At 45.9% G+C, this 22203-nt stretch overlaps 1 protein-coding gene across 1 annotated transcript in view; it reads right to left on the reverse strand.

The window, feature by feature from the left end:
- Positions 1 to 22203, reverse strand: part of NOTCH2 (notch receptor 2) — a gene marked incomplete at both ends in the record, with an annotated part of 84376 nt that overhangs the window by 56964 nt on the left and 5209 nt on the right. Inside the window, 3 exons of the mRNA XM_084266231.1 lie at positions 6385 to 6720; positions 7424 to 7683; positions 17507 to 17588. Coding sequence (XP_084122357.1) covers positions 6385 to 6720; positions 7424 to 7683; positions 17507 to 17588 — 678 coding nt within the window. The remainder of the gene's footprint in view (positions 1 to 6384; positions 6721 to 7423; positions 7684 to 17506; positions 17589 to 22203) is intronic.

The following is a 22203-nucleotide window of genomic DNA, read 5'->3' on the forward strand; positions in this document are numbered from 1 at the left end:
AATCAATCAACAAATCGGCGACCACCCAAACGATGTTTTATACACTAAGCACTGACTGAAAAGCAGAAGAAACCAGATGCCCTCCCCCACCAAAAATCAAGGCTTCCAGTGAATGTAGCCACACTGGCAAAGCAGCCTCGCTCCATCTCCCTCTCCTTTCAAATAAAGAGAAGTGGCAACATTAGGGAAGGGAGTCATCAATAATTCATTTTCCCCATGATTTCCCCTGCTGATTTGCTTCATGCTTCATTAAATAAACCTGCCATTTCTGCTGGATGAGAGCGCTATTTATCAAAGCACAAGTGGATGCATGCTAATGTGGATGAAGTAAATGATTCCAGAACATACACACTAATTCAAAACATCAGCTCTGCCTCTTCACTGCTTTGGAATGCAATATTAACATAACACAGTCCTCTCATGCAAAATTATACTTTAACCCCTCTACTTTTGATGCCCTGTTCCAGATGCTTCCATAACATCTGTGACAAGTCACACAGACCCTTCTAAGCAACATCTGGTCCAACGCAGATCATACTGTGTGGCAGATGAGGCAGGCTGTGACTACGGCTCTGAAGCAGCTTCTCCAGACTACCACTACTGTCAAGAGACTTAAGATGATTTGTAATGCTTCTTGAAACTTCTTCAGTACCACAGGTAAGAGTCATAAGTGGAATGCTGTTGTCAAGCTGCATTAACAGCATTAGCATCCCTCAGCAAGGAAGAGCAAACTCAACGTTAGGAGAGCCATGCAGTATTATCTTCTCCCCTGAAAGCCCTGCCTACCTTCACCTGAGATCCAGCAAGTTCCACGGCAGTGGGGAAGGTTAAAACAAAGGTTAAAACAAACCCAAATAGGGTTAGCCTGGATGCTAACCATCACAGCAACGCCCTCCTGGCAGGAGGTTCCAAGGAACATAACTCACACGAAATCACTGTATTTCAGGCGGTGTAAAGCTGCCATGCCTCACCAAAGGCCCAACTGGAACACACAGGGGAGCAAGCCTTGGCAGCTCGCTTTGCATCTGGAGGAGAACCAGCCCACTGACCACAGATTGCACTCATGCCAACAATGCGATCGGCATGGAAATGCACCCAGAACCACAAAACACTAAAGGTTTAAGTTTCTATCCTTTCAGCTCGGACAACATAAAGGCCTACCCTACTTTCTAGTTAAAAAACCAAAAGCCATCCTGATAAAAACTACCTCACTGACTCATAAATAGAAAGCGGACCAAGGACTTTGAGTCATCATAAAGCATGGAGGTCACCCCAAGACTCAACCCTCACCACTGTACATTTTCACATTTTAACCAGCTGTATCACTGTTTGAGAGCTACTCCTCCAGCATCTCATGCAAATGTAGAAAATCATTAACTAAAAGCTGGGGGAGCACCACTGGTAGCAGCAGGATAGGAACAAAAGAGGGGAAAAAAAGCAAAGTAGTAAAAGGTTTGGGATAAATGACACATGGCCAAGTGTGCTCAGAAGACATCTCCAAGGGAAAGGGAATCGGGAAGGGCTGACACGGCAAAGACGAGGCTATTCTGAGTGCACAGCTGAAGAAAACACAAGTTTTCTCCTTGGTAACTTCCCAACTCTCAAATCCCCTTTAAATTTGTCTTACTCTGGAGAACTCTGGCTTAGCTTCAGAACATCTAAAAGCTGTAAAAGCACGACTTTTGTGTCCTCTTCTGGTCAATCCTACTCCACAATATTGTGATCTGCTTAATTTGTACATAAAACTGTCCTAATAAAGTTTAGCTTTCATTTGTAAAACTGGTCCTTTAGAGTCATGGTTGTTTGGGCCAACTGGGCTGGTTTTGGCTGGGACAGAGCTCATTTTCTCCGTAGTAGCTTGTACAGGGCTATGTTTCAGATTTCTGCTGGCAAGAGCATTAATAATACATGATTTTTTTATTACTGCTGAGCAGTGCTAACACGGAGTCAAGGCCGTCTCTGCTTCTCACCCAATCAACGAGGAGGCTGGGAGAGGACACAGTCAGGAGAGCTGACACCAGGGACCAAAGGGATGCTCTGTACCAGGGGCTTCCTCCTGAGCATATACAGCTGGGGAAGGGGTGAGGGGCATGGTGTGTGGGACTCACACATTCAAAGTGATGCCATTTGTCTTCCCAAGTCACCGTTACGCGTGACAGAGCCCTGCTTTCCTAGGGATGGCTGAACACCTGCCTGCCCATGGGGAATGAATTCCTGGGTTTGTTTTGCCTTGTGCAGCTTTTGCTTTACCTATTAAACCATATCTCAACCCATGAGTTGTCCCACTTTTACCCACCCAGGGTTAAACCGTGACACTAACACACCTACATTAGAGCATGACATTGCTGAGACACATGAGCTTTTCTTAAGGTGGGTCCCAGGATCTGATTTTTTAGTTGTATGCCCTGACTCTTTTCCAGAAAGCCAAGGAGTTCACCGTTCCCATGTATTTGGACACCTGACGCTGCTTCCTGCTCCCCCCTGTGCTGGGACTAACATGTCCTTAGCTTTGTCCCCACAAGAGAACAGCTTGCAATACATACCCTGACTTTTGCTCTGTATTTCCAAGCACAGCAAACTAAGCAACCTCAAGGGGAAAAGCGTTCCCACTGCTAACAGCATGTTGTTCCTTCTCCAGTACGCAAACACAAGCAGATAACTTCACTCCTATGTCATCTAACATCTCCACCCCATTCCAGAGCTTTATATCCAGTTCACTCCAAATCTTAATCCTTAGCCTTATTTCAAGCTCTAAGTTGCACCTCAGGCTTCATGCGGGACCAATGATGGGGAGAGGAAGTTAGACCTGAAGAAAAGAGTCAGGCTATTGCCAGATTTCGGGCCTGCTGACTAGAGGCCTCAATAGAGTGGCACTAAAACCACCCTGAATCGTTTTAACATGGGTCTGCATGCCAGATGCCCAACAGCAGTTGTCTCGCTGTGGTCACCTTCTTGGAAGAGTCAGGAGGCTTACATGGGCTGCTCCCCATACGAGCCAGCTCACTGGGAGCAGAGGCACGCAAGGCACTGAGCCTGGTACCCCAAGACCATTGCAGAACCTCACAGCCCACAGGAAGAGGCTCACCTCTAAATCCCAGCAAGTGGGGTCTTCCCCACTATGGGACATTTGGTATGCCTACCAGACCCCATTCATGATGCTCAGTGCGCAGGGCAGCGTGACGCTCCGCTACAAACCGGCGTGAGGTTACTTCCTCTTCCCAGGAAGTGTTCCAGCTCTCGTAAACAGCCCGCTCCAGCCTGACAGATCGTTTCCTGAACGAGCCCTTGGAATTCCCTGGGGTCCTTATCTTAGTTAATGGGTAATTATTTTGATGGATAACAATGAATAATCACTTTCCCAGCTAAGAACTTCCTCTATTGACTTGTTTAACATTCCATTTAAGGTTCGTTGCCAAATGAGCTCCTTTTTTGTCCAATATTTATAACTTTGAGCTCATTCTTACATTAAAAGGAGTTGCTAATGCTTCAGGTTCAGTCTCTTTCAGAGGTTTGTTTGTTTGTTTTTTAACTACAAGCCTGTTATGACTGACCTAACATGCTCAGTAGTACACAATCTCATTCCTACCTAAATAAAAAAAGCCCTGAGGAAAAATTATCAGCCTAGAAAGATGGAAAATAAGAAGTTACCTTTCATACAGCTGTAACACTGACGGTGTATGTAACTCCTCACTTACACTTGCCACCCCATGCTGACTTCTAACACCCGACTTCAGGAATTACCTAATGCAAGATTTATTTAGAACAACAGCTTGGCTACACTGTATGTAAACAGCACTCCTGCTACTGTAGAAAAAGCTGCTGCAACACATAACTCCAGGTTCTAGAGTTTTCCCCCCCCACCACCACTCCCTGTTTCTAAGCTCTCATCCTCACGTATCTTTATGTACAGAAAAAAGGAGATTCACCCAAAACCCAGGAAGACAACATCTACAGGAAACAGGAACCCATTTTGGGCCAATCCAGGAGTAATCGAATTACTCTTCAATTGCTGCTTGGGCACAATCAGTTTTTTTCAAAGCAGTTTCACAGGTCCCAAGATACGAAATCGTATCCAAAACCCAATCCAGCTGTCCAAGACCTAACTGCCTCCTGCCTCTACGGCCATAACACTGAGCAACGGTAACGTCTTCAGGCAGTCTAGAAGAAAGGGCTAGAGCAATTCCATTTATAGCCATGAAGTCATCAGCACTGCTCCAATCCAAAGAGGGAGCCTAAAGAGGAGTTCCTCGTCCATAGTCTTGGCACTCTTTTCCAGATGAGCGGGTCTTGTTCACATCTTCCCTGGGAGTGACAAACCACCGTTCCTCTTCTTTCTGTTGACCTTTCCTTCCCAGCCAGAACCTTTTCCAGCCCTTCAGAAATCTCGCTCCGCGAAGGGGGAAGAAACGTCTGGGTGCCTTGCCTTTATCAAAGAGTTTAACGTAAGCATTTCACCATCTCCAACCTCTCTTTGCTTTTGCTGTTTTTCAAATGACTTGTTTTTTTTAAAAAAAATAAATAAATAAAAATCAAGCTAGCAAAAACCCCGTGGCCAACTTAAACAAATACAGGAAATACAGAAGTGAAGGCTCTCAAAAGCCACATTAACTCACCCCCAACTCTACACATTGTGTAACAAGTCCAAAAAAGCAGCTAATAATCCAAAACGTGTGTGAGCAGTGTGGGTGTTCAACTGTTACTATAGCAATCTCATTTTCATTTCCTGACCATAGTCTAGCCAGCCCACACGCTTGTCTAAGGGAAAATGTGTATCTACCCAGTCTCGTGCCCCTGCAAGAGAATCACAAAAGCAAACTATTTTATCAGCTTCATGGGATCAAGTCCCTCAAACTTCATCTTCCTCTCCTCCTCCCACCCTAATGCCTCCACATAAGGCCTTAAGCAGCTTGAACTGACCCATCAGATCTAAGCAAACTCTGAATTTCTGATCAAGCCTGGTAACCTAGAGGTATTTAGCTTACAATTTTAAAAAGACAAACCAGAAAAGCAATGAATTCCCTGAGAGCAACTGTTATACAGCATTTTTAAAGCCGCTGTATGTTCAAGCATTGTTTCTCCAAGCACAGTTAGAAACAGTTGCTTTCACACAAAAATACAGAGGATACATACTTCTATTTTAAGATTGACTTTCCTAAGTTCTTCAGAGTCACATGCTTGCTCAGACAACCCAGCTGGTGCCTGCACAACTTTCTAAGGCTGGTAATGTCCATTTAAGGTCATTTGAGCCAACACTTCACGATGAAGGTCTCTCAAAAGACAGTATGTTTTCACAAATTAAGTTCTAAATGCTCTTTCTGCACATACCTGTGACTCCAGACGATCCTTGTGACAACGCAGTCACTCTACATTCATCCTAAACAGTATATGGCAGCTACATCTTTCACATAAATAACAACAGAGGAACACTTGAGGGAGGAGAGTTTACTTTTCTAGATTACCACACACCGAGTGTACGTGTGCCAGCCTGCAATATGCTTAAGTAGGAAGTCTAGGCAGAAGCATTTCCAAACAGTCAGTTTCCCATGGACCAAGGTACTCAGTAAAAAAAAAAAATCCACCTAAAAAAAGCCCTGAAAAGCACAGATGACCAGTACTAGTGGTCAGTATCAAAGTGGGTGGGGAGGAGCAAGACAGGATGTGACCACCCAGGTCCCCAACCAGGTGACCTGAGGTTATTTGTCAGGGTGGGTGCCTTGGTGACCAACGGGCAGCTTGACACCCAAACCCAACACAGTCCATGATCCTGAGTAAGCACATCACAGCTGCTGTGGGCAAACTCAGGGCAGCTAACAGCATCAGGGAACAACAAGCAGAGTTTACCTGGAGGTATTACAAGACAAAAAGGGTGTGGCAATTTGGAAATGGCATCTCGTAAAATTTGGAGGAACTAGAAAAGAATAACAAAGGTTATAGAACCTGATACGTTCTAAGAGTAAAGACTGAGGAGACACACACGTTTATCTTCATTCAAGCACTGTAGTTACCTGTAGCCTTTATTGACACAAAACTATGGATATGTAGAGGTTTATGTCCACGGAATTTTGAATTCCAAGTGGGCATTAGAAGATACCACCCTAATCTCCCTGAATCTACCCCCTAGCTCCTGCCTATTTGATTCTCTGCAGCTAACTGCGTTCCAAAGAAACGTGCCATTTCTAACCTACTTCCTTTCCATATTATGAAATCCTGACACTCAAACGAACACCCGAGCAGAGCTTCCTGCCTTGCTGAGATTTCTGCCTTCGACCTTCCGTTCCTCAGAACATCACACACGGAAGCTCCAAGAGGAGGTTTTCAGAAGAGGCCAAGCGGGAGCGCAGTGACGAGACTAAAAACCAAAAGCTTTGAAGAAGGGTCACCTACCTGGCAGACAGTTGCACTCAAAGGTGAAATCGCTTGTTTGGTGACAGGTCCCTCCATTCATACAGGGCGACGGAGAGCACGGCACGTACACGCTCTCGCAGCGATGCCCCGTATAGCCTGGCTTGCACTGGCACCGGTACGAACCGGGCAAATTGACACAGGTGCCCCCGTGCTGACAGAGGCCTGGTACAGCACACTCATTCACATCTATCTCACACTTCTGGCCGGTGTAGCCAGGCAGACAGATGCAGGAGAACTTATTTCCAGATACGGTGCATGTACTTCCATTGGCACAAGGCTGAGAGGTACAGGCATCAATCCACTGGCAATCCTTTCCTGTAGGATCAAGACAGAGCACTTCATTAATGAGTTGTTTCTATGGAAAATAGTAGAGACAACTACCTGCATGCTACCTCAGAATGACTGGTGTACTAAACCTTCAAATCGTCACTGGAAAACTGATGTCTGCATTTTACAGTATTATATTTGAAATGAAAAAAATCAGTTTGTGGTTACAGTAAGATTTTATTTAGATGTTAGCAGCAAGATATAGAATCTTGAGATTTACAAAAATAACCCATGACCTGAAATCATACTACACACTGAACAGTCGCTCTTCTTCTACAACTCTTCCATGAATGAAAGGAGTGAGTTTCCACGCTTCCCCCCTCAGGCACCCAATTATCGTTTTCCCATAGAAAGATTTTACTGGCCAAATTATCCTCACTTTTTCTGGAAGGTACACTCTGAATTCAGAGCGTAACAGCCACTCCAGAGTAGCTTCTGCACTCAGTTTTCCCACATGGACAAACCCCCAAGATCTAAATGTCTTTCTGCTTACGTATAAAGGGTAGGGAGCTGGTTCCCTCCCTACCCCCACGCCTTTGCTTTTTTTGGTCACAAAGTCATTTAGATTTCTTCTCATTTCCTGTGCTGCAGAGCTAGTAAATTTAGGAACATATTACGAGTGCCCCAGAACATTCCAGTATAAAATAATTCACAAAGGAGGGAGTCTGGAGGTACAAAAGCAGAACCCCACCTGTGTAACCGGGAGGGCAGACGCACTCGTACGATTCCTGGCTGTGGGGATGACACGTTCCTCCGTTCAGGCAAGGCTGGGACACGTAGCAGAGGTGCGACTCAGAGTACTGGCAATCCTCTCCCGTGAACCCTGGAGCACACTTGCAGGTAGCCTTTCCTATCAGAGATGTGGTTTCACAAGTCCCCCCGTTCTTGCAGGTATTGCTTTCGCAGGGGTTTCGGTACTGACAGTAGTCTCCAAGAAAGCCTTCTCGACACCTGCAACAGAGAAGAGGTTACTTGAGGCACACGGATCTGAAGCCTTGCTGCCCTGTCTTGGGAAGCTAGCAGGAATGGAGTCCCACCATCACCAAAAATCTCAGAACTTGCCATAGTTAGCGGTAACGCTCACAGACCTCAATGCTAACGTCATAGATGTAACAACAGCCCTCCTCTGGGATTGTACCAAACACTGAAAACTCCAGTTCACATTGTGAAATCTCTTATTACAAAATAAACAAATACCACATACAATCACAGTTACATCAAATGTGGGGACTGATCCTTGCAGGAACTTCAGAACTTCGGAAAAAGCCCAAGTGTTGCAAAGCTGCTGAGTAACAATTAATTCCTTTTACCAACTCTCATTCTAAAAAGCATCCTTTTTTTTTTTTTTCTTACAAAAAAACCCCTAAACTGTTTCAGTAACAGATATTAACACCAGGTCTTATCTTCCAAAACATTTACAGCCCTGGCAGAAACACAGCATCAGAGACCCTGAAGACCTGCAGCAGATCTTTCCCTGCCCCACTCCCATGAGACAGGGCTATATTCTTATCCCCACGGTGATAAGTGCATCTGGGACGGTGACATGCCGAAGTCTGCACTCAGCTAGCAGCCGGAGCCCTCAAGTCAGGTCTCCCACGCCCCTGGCTAGCACCCTAACGGCAAGGTCATTGCTCCTCCATCTCCCACAGAAAAACAAGTACACATACACACAATCTACAACGAGGGTAATATTTTAAACCAAGTTCTGTGACTGCTGAATAATTGTGGTTATTTCTCTCTAACCTAAACTTATGTCAGTACAGCCTGACTACACTGTTGGCTCCAATCCATCTTTTAATCGGCCTCCGTACAACGAATTTCCCAGTAAGACAGAGGACCCAGGCAAGTGAGCCTGCCAACCCCACCTGCATCACCCACAGCTCCACTTGCTTCTCTCGGGGAGTGGAAAGCTTCAAGAGTATATGCTGGGTAAAAATAACACCCAAGGTACAGAGCAGGACTGCCTGCTCACAGTTTCTTCTCCAAGTAACCCAAGATACACACATGTATCTCACTGAAAAAAGAAAGTCATGGGTGAGCATTAGATACACTTTGTTCCCTGACAGGTGCAATTATGACATCCAGGAGTTGGAATCTCCTACCTTTGGATGTGGATAACTGCAAGACACAAAGTTTCTTGTGAGCCTCCAGATAAGAACGTAGTAGTAAAGACATTTTCCTTATGCATTTAAAGTGTATGGTGGATTTAACAAAAAAACCCAAAAAATACCACACACACACAACCCCACTATACCTAAATTGGGAAGGCCTTAAAATTAGGGTTAAAAAAATAAAATTAAAAAAAAAAAATCAAAGAATGGTCACGAAGCTCTGTTTTAAACAGAATACCACAGGGATCTGCCTTTATCCCTATGTTATGCAGCATTTCTATCAGTAACAACCCTGAACATCAACGCTGGTCAAACACAGAGGGAAGAGAGGAGAAATCCTTGACAGAGAGTAGTAACATAACCCACTTGACAAGGCAGTGAGCACACCAAGCACGCTGTAGCACTGCAAAGCCACACATCTAGAAAAAAACCTATGCAGCATCCTCTCCAAAACAGGAGCCTGATCTGGGCGAAACAGACGTGCCTGTGGTTCTCAACAATCAGGTGAACATGAATTCCTTGCATCACAGTTTGGCCAGGAATAGTTTAAGATGTACAAACAGCAAATATCAAGGAGGAGTAAATGAGATGATGCTACACCTGATACCTGCATGGCAGAGCTATTACATCAGCTCTGGCATCTGCTCTTTAAGAAGGAAGAGCTGAAGTGAATTCAAAGAAGACGAGCTCAGGTGGCTTGGTCTATTTAGCCAGGGGAGAAAGAGGAGGACACAGTTAAAAGCCCTGAGTACCCAAAAAAGGAACTTGTATTTAACACTAATTCCCGATCTAGAAGGCACAGGGAGGGATAACAGGACCAAGCAGTTAAGAGTTCGAGCTAGATGAATTTAAATCACACACAGAGTAACATCTTTATCTTTAGACTTAGGCACAGTCTCTAGGCAGTGGGAAGAAACAACTGGGACAATGTGTTTAAGGCTGTGGTGGAATTTCTCCGCCACTCATGCTTGTTTAAAGGGACCCGGGGATTGGCTGGTTCAGGAAGAGTATGCACACTAGTTCAAACACAGCTATTCAGAGGTTATTATCCCAGTTACGCAAGGGGTCATTATTAGATGACCACAACTGCTTTTTCTCATGTTAAAATTTATTAACCAGCTTTAGCCCTATGTCTAAAGCAGGAAAGTCAAATAATAGATGTGCATAATCATCATTTACCATTCCCCACACCCAAATTAGGCTCCCTTCACCATACCTTACTACTTTCAACTTCAGACCCAAGAACAGACATGAAAGGAGAGTTTTTGCAGGGCATGGCAGGATTAATCAAGCTACAGAAAGCAAAACCTGAGACCATGCCATCTGCAGAACGTACTCTGCCTCTTGGGCCATCCTCAGCGTAACAGCTGAAGGCTGTTGGTCAGCATGAGCTGCTGCTGCCACATCACACGAGAGGCAAACTTCAGCTATTCCAGGCCTAAACCAACTGCAGTTCTATAGGACTCCTTTAACATCCCAAATCCTTCCTCGATACGGGTAAGAAATCAGTCCAAACGCCAGCGGGCTACAGCACAGCTTTGTAGGAGCTCGATCACACAGAAATCTGGCACCCAGCGAAGACATCTGTGCCAGAAGCTGGAGGACTGCTTGACTCCCACGGCATTCAAGCCTGCACATGGTGCACTGGCCAGCCCTGCGCAGAGACTGTCTGGATAACCACAGTTAAATCATGTTTCTGGGCATCTATATGCAGCTGATGAACGTGTGAAGTCAGTTTGAACTTCAGTCCCAGAAGGCTGGTGAGATTTCATTACAGGGACTTCTGGTTTCACCACCACCTCGGGGTGGGGGGGTGGGGGTTTGGTGCCAGGAGGGTACCAGCCTCTTCACACTAACAACAGCAGGCACCAACCATGCGCTTGTAGTTCTCTCTTTATCATGAAAGAGACAGCAAACAAACCCCAACTTCACAGAACCCCACCTAGGGCATCTTATCAGGCAAAGAAGAGGTCCTCCAGCACAACCCGCTACCCCAACAAATACAAAATAAACCAAAACACGCCTAAAAGAGAGGTCCTAAAGTGCTTATTCATTGAAAGACTATAAAACAAACTAGAAAGCCTAGAGGAACCCCTCATGTTTTATCCACAAGCAAATAAACCACAAAAATAACACCTTCCCTCCCACCCCCCAAGCACTCAGGGGTACTGGAAGGTGCATTTGACTGGTGCTCCGAGGTAACGGGGAGGAGGGAGCCTAAACACAGATTAAGGGTAGGGCTGTTTTAAAAGGAAAGCTGAGACCTGCATCCTACAAGGACACTCACAACCATCACCCACAAACAGCCCAGCCATTTTGTAGGCAAACATGGTACAAAGTGGAAGAGCGCTCCAAGACCAGGCTTGTTCCAGCATCTTCTGAAGCTAAGCGGAAAAAGGTGAGGGATCACTGCAGCAGGGAATAGTGAAAGCTCTTTTAACTTTAACTCTTTCTATTTGGAAGGACAAAGCCTTAGAGAACGTGCCAACGTGCCAGGCTGAGGAAAGACGGTAGGTCAGGTACACACAGCCCTCCTATCCACCATTTTGCTCTCCTCCTGGAGAAGTGCTTGGTCACACTTACACAGTCTTCCCCTCCAGCAATTCAGCAGAATCAGCTTTGATTGTTAAAGAACAAAAAGATTACAGCCCAGATTTTCAACCACACATCCCATCAGGCACAAATACTAGTAATTCAGTTCTAAACGTCGGCGTAGACAAAACTGCAAATATTTGCCCCCGATTCATGGCAGGCACCGCACTGTGTCTCTAAAAATAGAGGCAAACACCAAAAAAGCAGGGTCTAAGTCCAGAGTTCTTTAAAAGATATGATTATCCTCAATAGCAACCCCAGCTTCCCACCATCCCTGCTCTGCTCTCATCCCAACCTACTCTTTCAAGTTCTCTTTAGGAGAACAAAAAGAGGGAAAAAAAAAAAGCCACTTGTCTCCAGAGCAGCTTAAAATTGTAGCAGCTTGTGTCTGCTCCAGATGACATGCTCAGAACAGGAAACTGAATCTTTTCCAAATAAAAGCCACTGTTTCTCCCTCAGTTTTCCATCTAATGCTCAGAAACAGAAACAGGAAGATGAAGTTTGTTCTGGCGCTTTCTGGAAGCACATGAGGTCCCTTAACCTACTTCAACAGGAATTTAATCTTTTAAGAACAAATTTCACATGCAACTTAATTCAAATCATGGTTTCTCAAAGCTAGAGAGTTTGAAATGGGAAAATGTCCTGTGGGCTGCATCAGCTATGCAGCTGCTTCTAATTAAAGCTTCTCCTTTACTCTCTCTGGGCTACTTTCCAGCACAAATACTTTAGTCAGAGCTCAGCCCATTTTGATTTTTTTTTTTCTTTCCCCCTTCTCCTTTTCAGCTCCAGCCTGTATTTGCCATAGCTCAGGCTCTCATGGAGCTAAACAAGAGACAGAAAAACAAAATGAAGGGTTTTAGCCAAATCTGCAGTGTGCACCAAGCTGCATTCACTCTAACAACCTAACGCTACGAAGCGGAAGGCTCACAAAAGCTGCATTTTTGGCTTTTCTGCCACAAAACTACATTGAAGTTACCTCCCAATACTTAGTTCTCTCTTTCTTTCAAAAGACTTCTGGAAAATAAAGTCTGGCCCGCTGGAAATACCTCCTCATCTGCCATACTACGTTTGCTTGGGCATGACCATTGGCCAGTCTCTTCAAATGCACCTTATAGACGGTTTTAACCAGCCTTCCAGATGTGCGATTTTCATGGGAGTTTCCCATTCAGGCCCAGTGATATCATCTGGAGACGCACAGAAGGAAGCAGATGGTTTTAATTTAAAACGCGAAGGGAAGAATTTCCTAGGAGTCTCACTTCTCCCACCCTCAACCCAGCACTGCCTTTGCTTTGAGTGGAAAAGGCTTCAGAGAAAGGGGGGGGCGGATGGTGGGGGGGGGGGGAACAACGCAGGCTGATGACTAACGTGAGAAGGGTCTGAGCTATTCTGCTACGGATTTTAACCAGCCTTCCCTCTGGCTGCCAGGTTCTGCCTCCCACACCTACACCTCCTCTCAGGAGGGAGAACAGGATTCTCTGGTTCGCTTTACACAGGCTCCTTCCCATGTCTCAAGGCTCCCATCTATGCGTCATGCTTTGAATGCAAGCTATGGGATGGGACCGCCTCTCTGTTCAGCGCTTCAAGCAGCACACAGCCATTGTCTGTAGTCTGCAGAAAGCGCTCCCACATGGTACCACTCCGCAGCACGCCAAGGAGTAACAACCACCAAAGTCTGGGCAAAGTTTAGTTCAGTCTTTTCTGCCCACCAGAGCTCTGCAGAGCTTTCAGTCTGCACAGGTAAATGACACCAGAAAATTTTGACAGAGTGACTCGAATCACCACTCCGTTCCCAGATTTGAAGCCAGAAGCGTGCGTACTGTCCCCTTTTTCCTCTGCCCTGGTCTCAAGGGTGTCCTTTAATGTCTGAAAGGAGACAGAAGGAAACAGGAAAGGGCAGCCCATTCTCAGAAAGGAACAACCTTTCAACTTTTGCATTTAGTCTCTTCTGGAAAACTCTCAGACCTCATCTTGCTACAAAGTCTCCTATGGGTATTCCCCATTCACTGGTCAAGGAGCGATCAGTCTCTGGAGAAAGAGCCTGAGAAGATAGCTGCTGCGGTCTTGGAACCAGTGCCACAGTCTAAGATCTTGCCTTCAGCTCCAGAAGTCCTCTTAAATCCAAGTTAGAATTCATTTATGAAGATGCAGCCAGAAAGAAAGGTAGGTCAAAAGCCTGGCATGGGGCTTGGCCTTACCAGGGGGTTAGAAACAGAAGCCCTTTACTGTCATGATGTTTCTGCTTTGAGGTTAACATGTTTTGGGGTCCTCCAGTTGCCACCCTGCAGATAAGAGGTAAAAACCATATTGTGCAATGTAAAAGTGTGCACAAGCTTCTGTGTGCAGTGAGAAAAACACTGCGACCTGACAAGGCGCAGGGGCACACAAGGCTGCTCAGATCCCTACAGTTCTGGACACAAAAGGATGTGGTGAAGGTGACTGTCCTTTTGGGATGAGTCCCCACTTTTGATTAAGCACAGTAAACAAGCCATGGGTGTCGCTGTATTTTTTTTTTTCCCCATCAGGACCCAGCAACAGGCACCACAGTCAAAGCAGCACTTTGGTTTGCACAGAAGTACTGATATTCCTTCAGGGCACACAAAGCACAACAGTCTCAAGGTCAAAAAAAGAGGAAAAATCCAATCTTAAACCCTACAAAGCACGAGAAGTTGCAAGGCCCAGTTTCCTCCCTAAACCCTGGAGTGGCTCTACACCAACTCCCTTCTCACTTCTGCTTCTCTCCCTGGCACGGCCTTGCTTCTGCTCCCCGTCACTGGGGCACAGGGCAGGGAAGTTAGGACAGGCCACAGCTGCCAAACACGGGGAAAACAGTTACGATACTCCTAGCTCTGGGGCCCTGCCCCACTCAGGGCACAGCAGGACTGACTGCCCGATCCACTTGCAGCAGAGCAGACTCTCGTGCTCAGAAAGCAGTGGGCGACGTTGCCAAAAATCTTTGCTCTGCTTGTCCTTGAAGCAGCTCCCTCTACCCACAGCTCTGCAGCCTGCTGGCAACCACAGAAACACTGCAAGCCAGCAGTGCTATCCCCCAGACCCTTCCTACAATGACCTTCCCAGTCATCTAGCAGCAGGGAGATGAGAAAGGGCTTTCCTACGATGCTCACAACCAGCACGGAGCAACACGCAATCCTTCTCCTGCTTCTCTGCTGGAATACACAAGAAGGATGCTACACGCTTAACACCCCAGTGTGCAGAATGCTGCCTGGAGATGCCTTGGGAGAGAAAGAGAACACCACAGTACCAAAAATAATAAAATCCCAAACCCCACCACCACAACGCACACAAAGCCAAATCCCAAACTGGAGCTGCCTTGCATCAGGGCAGGACCCAGAAAGCTTGGAATAACAGGTCCCCTCCACGCAGCTACAGCAGATGTGCCCATGTTCCTTGGAACTATGTCTGCCTCCTCACCATGGTAGTCACTGAAGGGGTGTAGAAAGATCTCTCAAACAAGAATTCTGACCTTGGAAGACGCAAACACAGGAATGCGTAGTTTTCTAAATATAAAATCAAGGTCAGAGAAGGTCAACAATTCCACCAAACAGTGCCCCAAACTGACAGCCATGGGCCGGCCGCGTCGCCAAGGGAACGGAGCTGCTTAGAGGGCGCTGGCAAGAGCGAGCTGATAAAGATCCATCTCCGATTTCCTTACAAGGATCACAATCGCTGTTCCCATAACTGAAGCCAGATGCACCAGAATCGAGGTTTCTCTGCAGAAAACAAGCTTTCTCTTTCAGCAGAGTAGCTGCTACAGGATTTTTCTGACAAAGCAAGCTGTCTCAGCACTACCTCTTGCTGCTTTGCCAAGTCTCCAGACTAGATGTTTGCCTTCCCAGCGCTTACGTTACTCATGTCTTATTCATCACACAAGATTATCTGTGATGCAGGTCCTCCCTCAGCTGTTTGTTTCTTACAGACAGCAAGATGAACTAGATGGGACTGACCACACACTAGAACAAGCAACTCGGCCGCGAGAAGGTACAGGAAGAGGAAGAGCACCTCTTACAAATTATTGCCCAGCAGAGGAAGTACTGCAGAAAACCTGAAAAATAAAAGTGGAAGGGGTGGAGATTTAGCTAATCAGCGGGTGATCCTGCAGAGCCAGAAGCCAAGCCTCTTGCTTTAGTTCTACGTTCAGTTTCCTGAACAAAACGTTTCTACTTCTACAGCCATTAAAAATTCAGAAAAGCATTTAAGTTACTACATCAGATAGAAAGTTCCCCTATTCAGAGTTCCTCCTAGTGCAGGAAAGTAAAAAAGTTAAAACCAAAACAGGATGCTAAGAATCAGCTTGCTAAAGGTACACCCTCCACAACTCGGGGGGGGGGAACAGACACACACACACACTGTGCGTGTTTGCTCCCCCCCAACTTTCCTTCTACAAGAAGAGATGGAACTAGAAAAGGGACATATACTGATGTCCCTAACACCTCTAGCAGCCTTTCTGGCATCTGCAGAGGGACCGAGCTATACTTCAAGGAAGAGTTAGCTTAAGACCTGCAAGAAAAGTGCTCAGAAAGGAAGCAGGCGGCATTAGAATTATAAATAACTCTGTGTGCCGCTAAAAAAAAATATGTAAAAGCGGTTAAAGCTGCCACTTTGGTAAGGGAAATGTGTCAAGATCTGGACTGCACCACAGATACTGAATGGAAGTTAATCAGCTGAACTGTTTAAGCCTAGTTTGTTCAAGACACGGTTAGGAGGAAGATGCAAGCAGGAGGAAACATCCTTTGGAAGCCTCAAGCAGCACCAACATCAAGACTGTACCACCTTCATCATGACCCACATACTTTGGCTCCAGACTAACATTGCTTAAATACTCATCAGGAAGATGACACACGATTTCTTCTTTCAGTCTTAACACACAGGTGAAAAGCAGGAAAGGTTCCAGCTGTCTTGCCAGAAGGGCAGCTCATTTCTGCTGACAGCAGCATAAAGCCGTGGAAAGGAACAGACTAAGACACACTAACAGTTAAAAATTGGACAATACCCAACGGGGATTAACAAGTTACATATTTGCCCTTCTGTGGCCCTTCTGCACACAAGGTATTGATTTGAAACCGAGAAGGACCTCGAATTAGATGACGATTTCCCCTTTGTGTGCTGCAGGCACAATTTAAGTCTATCGAGTTTTACGTAGCACGTGAACAGAAAGAATGAAAGGCTGTGGATAAGGAAGATGGATGTGTGGAAAAGGGTGACGAGCAGAGCTATGTGTTAGTCAAGCTAAATCAACAGGACAAAATTCACTAATATTTAAAGAATGTTAGCATTAAAATAGGATTTAGCATGCTGGAAAACGGGATAGCTTGTGCTGACCAAAAAAGCCCCACAAGGTTCAGAAAATAATCCATTTAATGCAAACACTGTAAGTTAACCCTGCCAAAACAAGGAGGCTTTGTCTTTCTGGGAACTATCACTTCATTATAAAAACCAAACCCTGCTGCAATTTGAAAGGTGAACAGCACTCAAACAGATGTGTGATCATACTCCAGACGCCCCGCCAAAGCTCCTGCCCATCAGCTTCCCATGCAGCAGCAAAGCGAAGGTGCCATTGGAGGTGTCAGTGTTTAATCAATTACATGATGAACACAAACATGGGTGGGTGTCTGGGGTGTTTTCTCTAACTGTGTTTCTTCAGCTCCCACACACTACTTGCTGCCCAGCACGGGAGAAGGAACTGGAATGCTTCAGAGTAGTTCTGAAAAAGCTCATAAAACCATTCAAACTGGGGCTGTATAAAGGAAGGGAAGCTGTACTCTGGAGAGCAAGCTCCAGCTTCACTTGGAAAGAAGAGTACAGGGTCTTGCTCTGTGATTGCTGATGCAGAGACATCCAACTGACGAGATCCAAACCCAAAAATCTGAGAGGGAGCTGCGGATTTCTCAAGCCACAAAAAGCCAGCACAGAAGAGCTTGTGCCTTATCAAGAAACACTGGTCACGCTGAGCACACCCGATAAGAAAACCGTAACAATTCACATTTCCTTTCTGGCCAGGACCCCAGACGCAAGAAGGCTGGTAATTTAATTGATTAGAAATGCAACTGACTTACTTGCAATATCCTGTGCCGTTCTGATAGGGGATGCACCTTCCCTCATTAACACATGGCCTGGACTCATCCATACACTGCAAAGCTGAAAGGAAAGAAAACGACAGTCAAATCAGTAAATGGAAGTGTCAAGTCCAAGCTACATCACCGTATTTTGGGGAATTAAAAGCTTAAGAGCAGAAAAATCTGATATGGCTGGAGCAAAAACAACGACACCATCATGTAGTTAAGTTAATCTCTGGCAGCATCCAAAGAGCCAGGCTGAAAGAAGAATCAAATACAAATTTTTTTTCATCAGGTGACTAAAGAATTTATTTTAGGTGGATTTTCAAAGCCAAGTGTGCAGCAGTTTTCAGTCAGCTACAAAGACACTCACATCGGCACTTAGGTATTTTGGGTTAAGTGCCACCATAACTACTTTCTGATCAAAAATCTGAGCTGAAATAAGAGGCAACCACCCCCAAGCCTTCTTTCACAATATTTAGTCTCAAATTCTTCCTTCTGGGGTCACTTGGCACTGCAATAGGGGCAACTGTCCCTGGTAAGCTCACCTGCTCTACCTCTCTAGCAATCCAGAACCCGCAGCAGCATCGCTACTGTTGCAGCACTCTGATTTCAGTCAGGACCTGCCTTGGGACAGCTTCCAGCAAAAAAATTGTTGTTTCTAAGGAGGAGATACTCTGTAGCTCAAATTTGACACTTTCAGTATTATGTTTAAAAATAATAATAATTTAAAAAAGGTTTTTAGCCATGACACAGTTCAGGAATGGTCAACTTTTATCCATGACTAGTCTGCAGTGAGCCTGTTCTGATGGAAGCACAACATCCTGGAGACCCAAAGCAGCACATCAGGGCTCCATCTGCATTAATCAGAAGGACGAGAACCTGGGAAACCCACCCAGACCACAGCCTGCAATGTGAACAGCACCAAACCGGGGGTAAAGCTCTGGGAGCAGAAGATACAGGTCCTATCCACCTACAGACAGGTCACAGTCTCTCCCAGCCTCCAGTTCTATCACCCAGCCCCCAAAACACACACTCCTGTGCCTTCATGTCCCCTATTCCAACAACCTCAGTGAATTTGGGAAAGGCTTGAACCAATCTTAAAGGCACCTAGAGGCATCAACAACACCCGAACACTGAAACCACCCACTCGTGTAGCAGCTGCTGTAGGGCAGATTGCTCTTCCTTTCCTCAAGAGCTATTAAATTTTCCATACAAATTCAGCCAGGGGACACCAGGGAAAACTGCTCCAAACCACCGCCGAGGTGTATAAGCTGGTGACTATGGAATGAGGGTCAGGAACAGAGGAGCTGATGCATCAATCCCACCAAGCTCCCCGTGCAACCAGCCCAAACGGCAATTAGTTGGAAGAGACCCCAGTGACTGCCATGCAGGGCTTGAGGTGTCGTTTCTCAATCACTCTGGAGCACGTAAACAGGTCACAGGCCCTACAAGGTACTGTAGGAACTATTGCAATCCCTACCAAATACAGCCAGAACCAGCTGCCCAGGAACACCCGTGACATTGCCCACAATATGTATGTATGTTCCTGTTAACTTGATTTGGGGGGGGTGGGATGAGGGGGAGGGGGTGCATTTGGATGGGCTGCTTCTGCAGAGCTCTCAGGAAATGAACAAAATTCCACTCCGAGCCCCTTCCAGATAACCCCTGAGGTCAGGGTTCCTAAGCAACAGAAATATTAGCAGGGATTTGGCATGGCATTCCCCCCACCCCACCCCCCCCCCAGCAGCCAAACCCACTGACACCCATCTTCCCACCTGGCTGACAAGTTTTATCCCATTTAACAGCAACATCCACGAGGGTTTGACTCCAAACTCCTCACCCAGTACTACAGCAGCTTGATTTCCCAGCATGGATCAGCTTGGGTTAGTGTAGCTCAGTTACACCACGTAGTTCAAGAGAAACCATGAAGGGACCCGGAACGATTTGGGCTTCACTGATGCTGCTCCAAGGAGATGGAGGAAGGTTAAAGTGAGCCTCTTCGCAGAGGACCAGGGGGAGAGGGGGGGGGGGAAGCAGACTTGGCATCCCCATCTCACTACCTTGAGTTTTCATTCCTTTTCACACCGATCAAGCCAGCGAAGCAAATACTCAGAGGATTATTTCTTTTGTGCCCGTGCTTTCAAACCCAATTTTGTAATCTCTTCGAGTACCCACGTCCCCAGCGAGAGCCGAGCAGCCAGCTGAGTTGATTTTGTAACCCACGTAGTAAAAGCTTAACTAGCACTTGGCCAAAACCACCTCCCAGCGCAGAGGGGAACAAGAGGGAGATGACTTTCGGGGTCATAGAAAGGATCCAAACCAGTGACTCCAGTTTAGTTTGCTAGGTCAAACCCAGACACAGCAGAGAGGCTTTGGTCACGTAATGATTTATTTTCTCCTGGGTTTTTTGACAAATTATTCCTGCCTTGAACTGCTGTTTAGCAGGTCATTAAACTGCTACTAGTCCTTAGAATTCCTGAGCAGAGATAGACAGTGAATGGGGCAACGCAGGCAGCTAAATATGTATTTGGTACATAGTAATTGAGAAGTGAAAAAAAGAAAACTGGGGGGGGGGGAGGGGGAGGAGGGGGGAGGAGGTAGGAAGAGACTTGTGATTTTTCAGCTTCAGACTAAAATAGTCTGAATACCTTGAAATGCAAGTAAATCTGAAGTGAATGCAAGCGTAACCAGAGTCTATATTAAAATGAGTATTAAAAAAGTAACACAACCGCTTCTCTTTATAAAAAGAATTCACAGGGGAAATCGAAGCCTACGGTTCTCACAGCAGAATCAGCATTTCTGCACACAAAGCACTGCCTTCCTGTCCTTCACAACACCTACAACTTCCCAATGCATACACAGCCAAGGCATTTCAACATGACTGACTTCCAAAGCTCCTCTTCTGCTGCTCTACCACGCTACACTCAACTATTAACAGTGTCAGAAACCTCCTTTACCTTCTGCCTCAGCCAGGACAAATCCTAAGCTCTGCTATGGCCATTATGTCACATACAATGTGAGAGAAGACAACCTTGTCTTGAAGAGATAAAGTCACTTTTCTAGAAGCCATACACAGATAGCATCAGCATGCTGCCAAGGCTTTGAGTCTCAAACAGGCTGCTTCTGACACTTTTCTGCTTTGGGTTGTGAGGGGTTTTTTCTTAAAAGAAAAAAAAAAAAAGTAAGCAATGGTGAATTATTTGTTGTTTTTCTGGACTTGCTCTAGCTCACCAAACCACCAAGACTATCAGAAGCTGGGTTAACCCACACCAAGCACAAGCAGCGATGTTTGAAGTCCTCATGCTCACATCGTGGTGGTGCAGGGCTCGCTCAGGTATGGCAACAGGTCTTCACAGGGAAATCCCAAAGCTTTTGAACATACTGAACTGCCTTATGACTTTTATCAGTTCATTTGGGCATATGATGGGAATATTGGGGAAAAAACCCACAGACCAGCTTCTTATGACGTGAGCAGGCTGCCACTTTGGGTACCATTCTGACCATCTCTAGCACGAGTCATAGCCAAGTTTGGAAGACTTCTTGGCCAAGAGCTCTAAGTGCATGCCAGGCAAGTGTTACTAGCTGTAGTGCCCGACCTAGAGTCCATACAAAGCCTCTCACGTGCCCACATCTAGACACCGACTCCAAGCTGACGTTTTAACTGGCTCACCAGGACTCTTTTTCAAGGCCAGAGGGAAAAGCCAGGTAGCTGATGCTGCAAAACGAGCTCAAGCAGAAAGTGCTATTTCCAGAAGCACTGTAGGAAGCACTGGGATCCTCACCACCCAAACCCACCAAAGCTCAACCAGAGCACCATCCTACCCAGGTTAAACTCCTTGTAGCTAAAGCCAAGGCAAACCTGGGAGGAAAAGCAAAGTTGTGTTTCTGCTCCCTTGTTCTTTAGGATGCCAACAGGACCTGGAAGTTGTGATTTGGTTTCTATACTTCATCTTCCCCACTATAAATTCAGATACTTTCTGGGCTAGAAAGTGCAGGATTAGGGTCAGAAGCTTTTAAGTGTCAGAGTTCAACTTTTCCAAGAGAAAGGCCGCTACGGGGAAAAGGAGCCGCAGCCAGAGAAACATCTGAAGGGGCTTTGTTGTGAACACCAGAAGGAAAGCAGTGCCAGTAAACTCCTCACCCACAAGCTCAGGGAAAGTCAAACAGAAATAAAAACGCGAAACACCAAAACAATTAATGCTGTGAGGAAGAGACGTTAAAAAGCTGGTTTCCTGTAGCTCTGTGGTCGATTATCCTGCATCTAAGAAAGCACAGGCTCTGACCAAAGGTTTCACTGAGAAGGAGGGGAGAGCAAGAGTCTGGTGGAGAACAGAACTCAGCCTTCTCCCTGGAAGGACATTGTATGGGTCAATCTCTCCTCTCTCCAACCACACATTTTCCATGAGATTCATAAAAACATCGTATCTCCTAAGAACCTCGATCTCTCATTGCATGGCTGAAGCTTCCCCATAGGTTCAAAAGCTCTCTTGAGGGAGAGGGTGGAAAACAACCTCCTTTCATGTATTTTTAGTCTGACTTTTCTTCTATGACAGACTAGAAAGAAAACTAAAGGACAACATAGGTTTCAGTAACCTTTACACAGTCAGTGGATTTACTGCCATTCATGAGAATCAGCCTGTGATGGCAACTGTGCTACCTGCTACATGTGGGAAGAAAGAAAAAGGATTCAACGC

The sequence above is a fragment of the Gallinula chloropus genome (assembly GCF_964237585.1).
Source record: "Gallinula chloropus genome assembly, chromosome: 6".
Classification (NCBI taxonomy): Eukaryota; Metazoa; Chordata; class Aves; order Gruiformes; family Rallidae; genus Gallinula; species Gallinula chloropus.